The sequence below is a fragment of the Culex pipiens genome, chromosome 3 (assembly GCF_016801865.2).
Source record: "Culex pipiens pallens isolate TS chromosome 3, TS_CPP_V2, whole genome shotgun sequence".
Taxonomy (NCBI): Eukaryota; Metazoa; Arthropoda; class Insecta; order Diptera; family Culicidae; genus Culex; species Culex pipiens.
In genome coordinates this window covers 179271145-179284792 of record NC_068939.1, presented here as the reverse complement: position 1 = coordinate 179284792, position 13648 = coordinate 179271145, and the positions used below count along the sequence as shown (strand labels likewise).

Here is a 13648-nt window from a genome sequence, read left to right as displayed (position 1 = left end):
ACAATGTGCTTCACTCGCAACGCAATATTTTTTTTCCTGGCTGGAAAAAAAATTCGAGAAGACTTGACCCACCTTTTTCATGACCAAATTAAACTGAAATGAGAAAATTAAAACGATACCCGAATCTCGTCGGTTGATTGGTCAAAGTCAAACTAAAAAGTGTCGAACTGTCACTTTTAAAACGGGACTCAAACGTTTGGTAGTGTGTGTGATATCCGTGTAAAGAGGGTGTCAATCTAAAAAAGTGACCCCGCTCGTTTGACAACAGTTGGTGTCAAACCACCGGGGTTTGAGTGTATAGCTTCATATTGTCCATTTCTCTCGAAGGTACACGCCGCGCGGCATTTCAGAATGTGCCGCAGACACTGTTGCCAGCGATTTTCTGCACTTTTGGTGCAATAATAAATATTCCCGGCAACAATGCCATGCAATTCGAAGAAGAAGATCAACAAAAGCAAAACGCACAGTATGAGATTTGACAGCGCGCATATGCCGAAAGTGTGGCGCGTCATTTCGATGCTGGTATGCCGCGTGTCCTTTTCGGGAATACGCGCAATATTCAAGCACACAGTACCGCTACGATCCTCTCTGGCGTATAACAGTTTCAACACTCGACACGCGAACGCCCCCACCTTTACGTCGCCTCTGCGCATGTTCGACGACTGTGTGTGTGTGCGAGAGAGAACATTAGTTTTGACGTTTCTTTACTTTGTGGACACTCCTGTGTTGTTTATCTCCGTCAGCTTGAACAAAAAGTCAGAAAATTTGCATTCATCATCAGCAGAAGAGAATTTCTCTAGAAAAAGTGTCGATTTAATCGAAAAGAATTGCTCCGTGATTTCGCGTCCATCGGGAAAAAGTTCCATTTTATGTAGTCGATAATGTCGTGCGAAGTGAAAGTGCTATCCAACGTAGACGATCTATCCGAAGTGCAGGACCAGTTTGGATTGAGCTCAGGTTTGTTTTGATTCTGTATTCTGTTGCTTTAATTCATAAAATTTTCAAAACAACCCTTGTGATATGGGTTTCATATGCAAATTGGACCCCTTTTAAAAATTTAATTATTGAATAACGGTTTTTCAATGACTTTTATTGAAAAAGAAATGAAAATTTGGTTTTTGCAACTTCATTAAGACTTCCGTCGTTCTCGAATGACGAAACGGCCTCCCTTTCTTCACAGATAATAGAATCAAAAATTAATACTTTTTGATACAAGGTCTGAAAAGTTCTACACTTAACCCCCGGTGGTTGGTCACTTTTTTGTTTGACACTTTTTTAGTTTGTACCCCGTTGGTTGGTCAAAGTCAAACTAAAAAGTGACGAATTGTCACTTTTTACACGGCGTTTATGCACTCTATCAAAACAAACGTTTGGTAGTGCGTGTGAACTCCGTGTAAAAGGGGTGTCAAACTAAAAAGTGACCCCGTTCGTTTGACAACAGTTGGTGTCAAACCATCTAGGTTTGAGTGTACTTTCAGCACTTAAATGATGGATATAGTAAAGGTGGAATTTTCAGCAATTGTATTAAATGCAATGCTTTTCAATATCATTACAATGTAAACGATTAGTTTGGTTTTTTTTTGAAAATTAAAAAAAAATGTTTGCAATTCGTTGACTCGGTAAACCTTGTTAAATTATTATTTTTTTTATTTTAAAAGGCCAGTGCAAGTGTTTTTCTCAGGATTTTTAAAATATTTTCATATCACTTTGGTATGGAAAGCTCAATTTCCATACGGAGACTTCTGTGGACGAGCCAAAACAATCAATAAGCCTCAAAGTTTGTAAATTGTTTTCTTCTTCTCTAATTACGCAGAGGAAAACTGGCTGAACGCGGTTTGTTACGCGTTGTCTCCTGCGGGAGATGTACTTGCGTTTGGCCACGGCTCGATACTGGTGATCCTCAGCTCGAAATGGGATCGGCAGCGGCAGTTGAACGTGTACAGGATTGCCTGGAAGGGTGCGATAGACGATCCAAACTGTCTCATCACGAGCATACTCTGCGCTCCGATGGTTGGCCAGGGCAGCTCCCAGATCAGTATGGACTTTAGTTTTATAGTGGTTGGTCTCGACAATGGTCAAGTGTTGTTCTACGGTGAAAATGGAACGCTCATCCACTCGCAGCTGTTCCACCAGGAACCGGTGCAAGCCATCAAGGCACAAAGTGGTAAACATATCAATGAGGAGCTGTATGTGTTCTACGCGTCCTGCGCGGTTATTATTCACGGTGCGCAGTTATTCCCGTTGCTGAGAAGCCTCAAGCAACAGATTGGTCGGTACGGAGTGGGAAGTCCGCGAGTGAACGAAGCACAGGAAGTGATTGCGTGTCGAAAGTGGAGCTACGGGAAAAGTATGACCGTTCAGGACAGTGTTGTGGTAGGTCCTCAGAAGACCTGCACGTTTGACCACTTGCTGACGGCGAGCTTGGAGGGTGGGTTCTTTGCCAAGTATCGCCATGCACCTCCGCAAAACTCGTTGATCGTGGCAGCCGGCATGAAGCCGTATATCGGGTTCCACTATGCGAAGGAGGGATTCACGCAGCCTGTGCTGGCGGATGTGGCAAGGGCCGTGGCCAGCAAGATCAAGTCGGCGTTACCGTAAGTAGAACATTTTAAGTTGTTAAAGACAACATTTAATATCATTTGATAACATTCGTAATGAAATCTTCAGATGATTATTAGACTAATCGGTTTAATGTTGTAAATTATTAGATTTAAGCTACTGTAATCTGAGGTGACATCGATAGTTTGAAGAATTTTTGGAACGGGAAAAAAAAACAAATATTTTTGGAATTTTTGCAGTCATTACTGTTCTTAGAAGCGAAATGTTGCAGGCAGCTTAAAAAGTAGTTTTTAACATTTGGGATGAAAACCCCCTTAGGATAAAACTTTTTTTAAGGGATACATATAAAACGGATCAAAAATGTATTTTTGAAAATCACTTAACTGTAAATATGACAGTTGAAAGTTGTTCAAGATATACTTAAAAATCAATTACGTAATATAATATTTTCTGAAAACAAATTTGTTATCTTTAAATAAGGCCTACGGCAAAAATCCGCCAAAATTTAATCCAAAATAAAGTCAAACGTTTTAAAATGAAAAATTAAACAAAAAATCAATGGTATGTATATTGATTTGGAAGTATACCGTCTTTTCAAATATTTTGATACCATATTTGTGTAGGAGCTGCCAAAATTTTATAAAGATTTGATAATGAAAGTAACACATATTTTCTGAAGTTTCAAATTTTTGGCGGGAAGAACGAAACTATTGTTGTCATTTGTAGCTCGCTTTTACAATCATACTACAAAAAAATCCTGGTAATGTTTTTCTTTTTATGAATGTTTTAAATATAAATATTTGAATAATACATCAACATCTTATCAAAGTCACATTATTTCACGGTACCGTCATCAGGGGTGACATTGGGTCTGGGGGGTGAGATTGGGTCATACAAATTTCAGCATTTTTGTATGACCCAATCTCACCCCCCAGACCCAATGTCACCCCTGATGACGGTACTTTAAATGTGATAACATTTTTAACTTCATAACACAAAACAATCAGGTTTTTCATATAGTCCAGCATTCTTATTACTACTTGTGACACAAAAAATAATCCTTCTCCAAACACAGTTCCTGGTTTGGTGGTTCGTCATCGACACCGCAGACCCCACCGGAACCGCAACTGCCACCCTCGGAGGCGTTGATTTGCCGGTTCGGCCTGTGTGACCTTCCCCGCTCCGCCTTCTCCGTGTGGCTAGCCCCGAACTATTCGCTGGCTGCCGTCGCGGACACCCTCGGCCGGGTGATACTAATCGACTGCGCCAAAGGCATTGCGCTGCGGATCTGGAAGGGCTACCGGGACGCCCAGTGTGGTTTTGTCGAAGTGGCCGAGAAGGTGGCGAAGGACTCCGTGGTCAAACAGGACCGTCGAAAGGCTCTCTTTTTGGTGATTTATGCGCCCAGGCGGTCCGTACTTGAGGTGTGGTCACTGCAGAGTGGGCCCAAAGTGGCGGCTTTTACCGCTGCCAAGAATGGACAGTTGATTTACAACACCCACAGCTTAATGGGCGTTGGGTCGGGAAGCAGCAAGGTCAAGTACAGTGGCTACGGGTGCACCTTCTTTGATCCGAGCGATTGTTCGCTGAAAGAAATCAGCATTCCGTTTCACTGCGCACTGAGTGATTCCAAGTCCAAAACTGCCAAGGATTTGCATTTACTAAAGAGACTGAAGATTTGCTTGAAGGCCGGCGATGGGAGCGAGAAGGAGGAGCAGGACGAGATGATTGAGATGTGCAGGAGCTTTGAAACGGACGAAATCAAGCAGCAGTGCGTGGAGATGCTGGCGAAGCACAAGAAAATCAAGCCAAAGTTGTTCCGAAGTGCAGTTGAAGTGTTTGGCGGGCTGGATGAAGCGAATGTTGATTCGAGTGTGGCGGAGCATGAGGGTCAGCAGCGGAGCCATTTGAGTGTTGTCTGTGAGAACTACAAACGGTTGACGTTGTTTTATCTATTTTTGATTCGTGAGTTGGATGCGGCTGAGCTGACGGCGTCGAGAGAGATTGAAAAAGATTCGTTAAAAGATGGGGAAACCAACGATGAGCTTGAAGACAGCTGTGAAGACCCGAAATCAACCAATCTAAAGTACGATGAAAATGTTAAACTCTCCGAAATGGAACTGGCCTCAATAGGGAAGCTTATTGAACTACTGACAATGAATGGTTCTACCGAAGGACATTCAGCGACACGAGTCACTTTTAAAGATACGACTGTTGAGAGTAATTCATTTCAAGAGTATTTGTCCTACTTTAACGTGAGCAACGAAGAGCTCATCCTGCTGAAGGATGACTCCGCTTTGCTGTACAGTTCGCTGGGGAAGATCATCTACGAAGACGTGTACCAAAGCAATGGAGCTCGGCTGGCAGGGTTCGTCCAGGCTGCTGGTAGTTCCGGAATGATCCACGAAGACATGCTGAAATTGTTTCTGGCATATTGGTTGCGGCTTCCGTTTGCGTATCGCGACATTGCCGAGTTGGTGGAAGATTTGAACAAGTTCAACAAAGTCCTCCATAGAATCTGTCAGTTGTCTGAAGAAAAGATTCGCTTTGAAAACAATACCATTTGTCTGTGGTGGCAGAATGTCCGCGAGTATCTGCTGGAATCCCCGTGTGCGCTTCGTGGTCTGCTCGCGGCCATCATGTGTCGCAATGAAGCCCTGAAGTACGAGGAGCATAGCGATGAAGATGACTACCAGTTTGAGGAAGTATCGCAAGAGGCATGCCAGTGGACGTTGCTGATTGGGAAGTTGGACGATGTAGCAGTTCTTGGAACTATTCTGGCAGAAGGTTTGAAGTGTTCCGATGTAAAATATCCGAGCATCAAGTATCAGAAGCCAGACGTCAGTTTGAAGGAGATTCTCAAGGGAGGTCAAGGAATAGTGGCGGAAATGGTTGCAAAGTGGATCGCTGCCAGTGGAATTGATCCTGAAAAGCTGGTGATAGAAGTGCCTGAAGAAGCAGTTGAAAACGAGCAAGCCGGAGAATATCAACCCGAAATGAGTGATCGAAAGGAGCGCAAGCGTTTACAACTAATCAAAGAAGATTTACTACAAACTAGCGAATATGGTGGTAGCAGTGAGTCCGAGCTCGATCCGGTGCTATACAACCTTAACATCTTGAGGAGACATTTCCCGTTCAGCTTAGACAGTGGTACAATCCTGTGTCACTTGGCCTGGGAGTACATTTGTGACTGGAGCAAAAACATGTCTAACATTAGCTGTCTCTCTGCCGGTCTTGCCTGCTTGAAAGCGATACCACGACTACAGTATTCGATGAAACACGGGCTGTGCTGCATGATTTGGAATGCGCATCTCAAAATACCTCTCGAAGCAACCAAAAAGCTTGTCAATAAAGTTGGTCGACTACCCAAAGAGAAGCTCTGCCTTCAAGATATCGGAATATCCGACGCACTGGTGCCTCAATTCCTGGAAAGCTGCCTAGAATTTTTCGATCACTTTTCCAGCACAATCGACCACGACAAGCTAGAACTACGCTTCGAAGAACTGCTCCAAAACGGCCCCATCCCTCTAACGACCCTGGCCACACAGCAAAACACAGCCAACATGGCACTGCTCAAGCTGCACCACGAAATGACCACCGTCCTGCTCATTCTAACTTCGTTCAACGTAAAGTACCAAAAACCGATGCAGCAGTTCTTCGACGGAATGGCCAACCAGTCCTTCTTCGCCGAAATCAACCGCCAGCTGGCGTACAGTCTGCCGAAGGCGGATCTCCTGCTGAAGCGGACCCGGTTCGAGTTTCTGTGCAACAGCATCACGGCCACCGTGGACCTCATCCGGGAGGACTTGGACAGCGTGTTCTACACGGACCACATCTCCTGGGTCGAGCGGATCGAGCAGCTGGCCGAGGTGTGGGAAATCAGCATTCCCGAGCTGAAGAAGCACCAGGTATGTTCTGTTGGGGGAAATTGAGGGAATACGAATGTTCAGTGAATTTAGAAATTCAAACTGGAAAATACCGACAACTGGGAGCAAATTTAGCATTTTAAACTAGTTATTTTGATAGAAACTCACTTGCATACTTCCTACTGAGCTTTATTTTATATGTGATTTCAGATAAAACACTTTCTGGACGCTGCAATCAAAGTGGATTTTTATGTTTATGTTCATAGAGGGTATGGAAATCAATTATTAGTTCGTAAATTTTCTAAGCGTTCACAGCCCAATTTGTAGCTATTTTGTATTTTGTATATAATATGACTAGAACTCGGGATTTTTTTTTGCGGATCGAGGTGGGATAGCTAGGATCAAGTCAGTCCAAATCCGGTTACCAGAACTACGGATTTTTTTACAAGTTTTGTCAAGGACATTATGCTGACCATATAAATCAGGGGTGCTCAAAGTTTTTGGAAGCCGGGCCAAATTTGAAGCTCAAATGAGCTTGCGGGCCATATGTACAAAATTTGTTTTTTATATAATGAAAAAAAAAACATTTTTTTAATTTAAAAGACAAAAATAATACATTTATTTTTAAAATTTCTCTTTTTTAACATTTTCGTAATTTAAAAATAATAGAAAACGGAAAATGACAGTTTTCATTCAGTTTTGTTGATATTATTATTGTTTTCGGTATTTGAAAAAAGGTATTTAGTTGTAGGTAGTTGTGTTTTCATTGAAATTTAAAGTTTTTTTTTTCTTTATTTTGAAAATGGGAACATTGAATTGGAACAATTTATGTTAAGGCATAATTTTTACTTTAAATAAACTGTAACAAATGAAAAGTTGTTGGATTTTTTTCAACAATTAGGCCGATGCAAACATTTAAAAAAATATTTTGTTCCTCAACTGTGGCCATGGTCAAGGAGAGGCAAAAAAATAAAAGAAATACATAAAATTGATTGATGCCAGGATATTCAATATTTCAATGAAAAAAATGTTGAAAAATGATAATAAAACACATTTTGATTTGCAACCATAATTTTAAAAATATGTAAGATAAGACGAAAAAAAAACATTTTAGCGAAAAACACTTTTTGTTGTTCATTCAGAGTTTACTAAAATTCACAGCTTTTTTCAGTAAACCCTAAGCATGCCCAAAATTATTTTAAACGCAGAGGAATGTATTTAAAATGGATTTCAGCTGATTGCACTTAAATAACAAAAGCTTTGAACTATATTTGCAACCGCTTTATTCCTCTGATTTCAAAATTAAGTTTGTCTGAATGAGATGGTAGTCAATCAGATTCGTTATCCAACTGTCGTGAGTTCGAATCTTAAGGTGGAATGTTCCTAAGTGCAAAGTGAGTTTGAGGCCCAGTTTATTGGTCATAATAAATTTTAAATTAATATGAAATGCTTATATTTTTGCTATTATTACAATTTTATACCTTAGTCAAATTTGAAAGTTTCATAAACATTTCCAAAATGTTTGAGCATTTTGACAATATTTACTAGTTTCACTCACATTGAAACGTGTGAAAATGTTTCAATTAGAAAGATTTTTGAACAACATATTTGTATCTTGAAATATGAACAAAAAAAGAATAAATTATTAGTTTTATATTAACAAAAACAAAAAAAAGCATTAAAATTTTAAAATAAAGTTTCATTTTGAAATAAAATAAAATCATTTTACAAATGGTCAACGGGCCATTTTACTTGATCATTCAAAATGAGTCCGCGGGCCACAAAATATCACCTCGCGGGCCACGTTTGGCCCGCGGGCCATACTTTGGTCACCCCTGATATAAATGGTCTTTAAACCAAAGCTTTTATAAAAAGCTGAATATTTTATTTAATGTTGTTTTTTAAATTCTTGATATACCTTTCAAGGAATAATCAATAATTTATCTATTTTCACCATTTTTTTTAATAAATGGCTAAGTCATTGGGAAAAAATGACATTTTTGAAGTTCACTATATTGGCACTGTAAGTGATTTGAATCCGTTGTTTTTATCTTTATTTAAAAAAAACATGGTTTTTGTCCGCTGACTTTCGGACCAAATTCAAATGTGGCAAATAACTTTACAATAAAATTTGTATCAAAATTATTGATTTAATTTTGTATTTTTTTGTTCAGAGTAGATTGAGTTATTTTTTGAGCAAATTATCTATTATTATTTGGAGTTATTAAAACAGCTTGTGTTCTTTTTAACTAAGACACATTTTTCAATGATTGGTAATACTAAATAGTGAAAAGCAAGGAATTTATTGAAGAATTTCGAAAAAAACTTATTTCATCAGAAAAATCTATGAAATAATTAAAAATCGTAGTTATTTCCCATTACTCGGATTAAAAAAACGACAAGCATGTCATTTTATGGGAAGTTCAATTTACTTTTTGAATTTGGAATAACCCAGCACGAGAGTGTGTACCAATATTTGCATTTGCACAAAAAGCATTTTTTTTGGAAGAGTGATAATTTTGACTAATTTTTCGAACTTCCCCTTTTTTATCAAGTTTTAGCGTCCAAAAGTTACATTGAAAATCACAAACAAAAATTTAGCGTGCCTCATTTTTTCAGTGCAGTCCGTATCCATACCTACAATTTTGCCGAAGACACCAAATCGATCAAAAAATTCCTGCAAAAGATGAGCAGTTCTCTCAGATTTCGGTCATTCGTTTTTTTTGTATTTTTTAATCCGATTGAAACTTTTTTGGTGCCTTCAATATGCCCAAAGAAGCCATTTTGCATCATTAGTTTGTCCATATAATTTTCCATACAAATTTGGCAGCTTTCCATACAAAAACGATGTATGAAAATTCAAAAATCTGTATCTTTTGAAAGAATTTTTTGATCGATTTGGTGTCTTCGGCAAAGTTTTAGGTATGGATTAGGACAACACTGAAAAAAATGATACATGGTAAAAAAATGTGATTTTTAATTTAACTTTTTGTCACTAAAACTTGATTTGCAAAAAAACACTATTTTTAATTTTTTTATTTTTTGATATGTTTTAGAGGACATCAAATGCCAACTTTTCAGAAATTTCCAGGTTGTGCAAAAAATCTTTTAGCGAGTTATGAGTTTTTGAATCAATAATGATTTATTTTTCAAAAAATCGAAATATTTGTCGCAAAAATTTTTCAACTTCATTTTTCGATGTAAATTTCAATTTGCAATCAAGAAGTACTTTAGTGAAATTTTGATAAAGTGCACCGATTTCAAGTTAAATCCATTTTTAGGTGACTTTTTCGGATCGGAAAATTTCACGAATGTTTCATATTTTAACATTGTAAATTGGACCATTACTTGCTGAGATATCGACATTAGAAAATGGTGGGTTGTTTGGGTGAGACTTAGAAAACATAAATTTTCCTGCTTTTTTAACCTTTGCATGGCAATATCTCAGCAACTAAAGGTCGTATCAACAAAGTTCAAAAAAGCAAAATATAGAGAATTTTCTCAGCTATTCAAAAATATTTTTTTCAAATGTGGGCAAACATGTGCAGCAATTTTAAAAAATGAAAAATTGCGAATATTTTTAAAAAAGTCACCTAAAAATGGGTTTAACTTGAAAACGGTGCACTTTATCAAAATTTCTCTAAAGCACTTTTGATTGCAAATTTGATTTTACATCGAAAAATAAAGTTGAAAAATTTTTGCGACCAATATTTCGATTTTTTTTAAAAATAGTATTGATTCAAAAATGCATAACTCGCTCAAAGATTTTTTGCACAACTTGGAAATTTCTGAAAAGTTGGCATTTGATGTCCTCTAAAACATATCAAAAAATTAAAAAAATAATAATAAAAATAGTGTTTTTTGCAAATCAACTTTTAGTGACAAAAAGTTAAATAAGTAATCACCAAAAAAAATTTACCATGTATCATTTTTTTCAGTGTAATCCTTATCCATACCTACAACTTTGCTGAAGACATCAAATCGATCAAAAATTCCATCAAAAGATACAGATATTTGAATTTTCATACATCATTTTTGTAAATATTTCCCTGTTCCTCAGGGGAACACCCGTGAAGAGTATCGGGGCCGGCATTTGCAAAGCGGATTCAGTGACAGTTCATTAATCAACTTAATGTTAACATGTTGAAGTTAATGTTAACATTCCATAACTTGTCTTCCTAAGGTGTCTTGATAAGGTCCAGTTTGTGACGATACACTACCTTCACTTTACTAAGCAATCGAATCCAGAAGGGAAATAATCATCAGTTGTCCGAGCCGGGATTTGAACCCCGATCTACCGCTTACGAGGCGGAAGCGTTACCACTGGGCTACGTGGCTCGGATTTTTTGTATGGAAAGCTGCCAAATTTGTATGGAAAATTATATGGACAAACTAATGATGCAAAATGGCTACTTTGGGCATACCGAAGGCACCAAAAAAGTTTCAGCCGGATTAAAAAAAAAACAAAAATTAAAATTGAAGAAAAAGGACCGATATCGTGAAGAATTGCTCAGATACAGAATTCTGAATTTTCATATATCATTTTTGTATGGACAGCTGCCAAATTTGTATGGAAAATTATATGGACAAAATGGCTTCTTTGGGCATACCGAAGGCACAAAAAAGGCCGATTTCGTAGAGCCCCTGCTCATGTATCTTTTTCAGAAAGTTTCACTTTCGACGTTTGTTGTGGCTCAAAATTGACACTGAAAAATAGTACTTCTAGGAATCGAAAAAAAATACAAAAGCGAATACCTACTTTTCAAGCAATCGGTCGAATTTGGAAAGATTTGTTTTGCATACTTACTTATAATTTGCAAGGAACAAAAAAGTTGTGAAAATGGTGATCCAGTTTTGTAGAGGGTTAACTCGCTTGAAGAATTCGCCAAAAAATAAAGCTATATTTACGTTACATTCATCCATTGATACGATGTTCAAAAAGCCACCGGCGAAACCAGCACGGCGACACGGAATCATAAATCCCTTCGTGGAAGGCACAAGAAGAAGCAAGAATCGACAGTTTTTGGTTTTCTTTCATTCAGCAAAAAAGGGGAAACAATGACTTCCTCCCTCTCTTCTGGTTTCGTAAACTCCTTTGACAAATGGTTGCCATAGTTGTTTCCACAAGGGTGACGAGAGAAAACTTTATAATTGGTTTGAAAACCTGATAGAGAGGGTGTTGACATCGTTCTGGACGACTTGTTGAGTTGGCCTTTTTTGCGTCGGTGGCATTTTGTTAAATAGTTTCGGCCAAAGTTTGCTGGATGGGGTTGGTTTGGTTGGGCTCCGGTTGTATTTCAATGATAACGCACCATTTGTTGGGTGGTTTTGCAAGCGTTCTTTAAGATTGCTTCACTGGACTGTCGTATTCCCTAATTGGAGGCAAATTGAGTTAGAAAATTTCGCTCCATCGAGCGTAATTCAATATTGATCTTTTCGTTTTGTTTTACCTCAGATAGTCGAACTTTACGCCCACGGTTGGGACACGTACGCCGAGGAGCTGCTCGAGAACATCCTGCCGGATCAGGCGCTCGGAAATCTGCTGCTGACGATTGCCGGCCGGCGACTGACGGTGTACACCCGGGCAAACCCACGCATCTGGGCGCAAGTGGCCGCCGTCGGACCACTGCTGACCGACTACCTGGACACCCTCGTAAGTGTTGGCAAGGTTTATTATGTTGGCAGGAGATAAACAGAGAACGAACGAGAGCGGTGTGGTCTGGTCGGTGGTTTTGTGCGTTGGACATGTTTTTCTCTGCGGTAAGCTTGTCTCTGCTTGTTTTCATTTACCTAATGAGGTTTGGGAAAAAGTTTCACCGGATAATGTTGTTAGAGTACTGTCGTTGATATTTAGAACAAATTTATTGAAATATATTAATCACAGAACTAGACTTGTAGTTAATGATGGAATTCGTTAATCATCGTGCGTCTCCATTGAAATGTTGCGAGGCAATAAACTTTGATGGAGACGCATGATGATTCAATCGTTGTTGCTATCTTCAAAATGTAACTTGTTGTGAACAACAGATTACCTCAAAAGGCCTTTGTTGCATGATACATAATTTTAGTATAACTAATCAGAGAAGCTAACAAGCTTAAAAGCCTCCGAGATCCAACATCAGGTTGCACGAGGGGTTTTGAATTTCACATCAATTTCTGGTACAAAGTACGGTCTCGCATTATCATCGCTCAAACTATCCGTAAAAAGAACCCCGCCAACCACTAATCAGGTACTTTGTTTGCTCCCCGTGAGCATCTTACCCGCGAGCATCCGCTAAATTGCAAAACCGTCATTATGTCGTCCCGAAATCCCTCCTTCTTCCAGATATCGTCCGACGGAACCGGGCCGCAGCTGCGACTTGCCGAGGGCAACGAGGCGGCAGGCGCCTCCGGAGAGATTTCCATCGAAAAGCTGGCCAAGCTGGTGGAGAAAGCCTTCCGTTGTTTGAGTACCGCTAATAGCCAGCAGTCAGCTGCTGCTGCTGCTGCTGCCAACAACTGCAGCATCCCCGCTAAATCAAACCCTTCCCACCTGAAGCCGGGAGGAGCAGGTAATAACAACAAGACCAAGGAGCTTCGCATTGCGGGGCTGCTGTTTGACGCGTGCGCCACCATCAAGGAGCTGAGGTAAATTGAAGGATTAGGATGGGGAAAGGTTGCTGTTGCCTCGTCGGTGGTTTTTGAATCGCTGTTGAAATTTAAATGAATTTACCTCAAACTTTATTTCAGCAGAAAAGCTTTTTTTGTACTTTGTGTCCATTTAGTATGTTTGAATTTGAAACTCTACGCAAAATTGCCGATTGCCGATAGTTTCGCGTCATAATCATAAAATTCTAAAATTCTAAAATTCTAAAATTCTAAAATTCTAAAATTCTAAAATTCTAAAATTCTAAAATTCTAAAATTCTAAAATTCTAAAATTCTAAAATTCTAAAATTCTAAAATTCTAAAATTCTAAAATTCTAAAATTCTAAAATTCTAAAATTCTAAAATTCTAAAATTCTAAAATTCTAAAATTCTAAAATTCTAAAATTCTAAAATTCTAAAATTCTAAAATTCTAAAATTCTAAAATTCTAAAATTCTAAAATTCTAAAATTCTAAAATTCTAAAATTCTAAAATTCTAAAATTCTAAAATTCTAAAATTCTAAAATTCTAAAATTCTAAAATTCTAAAATTCTAAAATTCTAAAATTCTAAAATTCTAAAATTCTAAAATTCTAAAA

The 13648-nt window shown here is 38.4% G+C and overlaps 1 protein-coding gene across 1 annotated transcript; it reads left to right on the top strand.

Annotated features, from left to right (window-relative positions):
• The first annotated feature begins 715 nt into the window (after nt 1-715).
• Nucleotides 716-13358, top strand: LOC120427006 (rab3 GTPase-activating protein regulatory subunit). The gene is made up of 5 exons (XM_039591825.2): nt 716-957; nt 1814-2594; nt 3635-6467; nt 11881-12078; nt 12751-13358. The coding sequence occupies exons 1-5, from the start codon at nt 882-884 to the stop codon at nt 13054-13056; spliced, it is 4194 nt and encodes a 1397-aa protein (XP_039447759.1). The 5' UTR covers nt 716-881; the 3' UTR covers nt 13057-13358.
• The last annotated feature ends 290 nt before the right edge of the window (nt 13359-13648 follow it).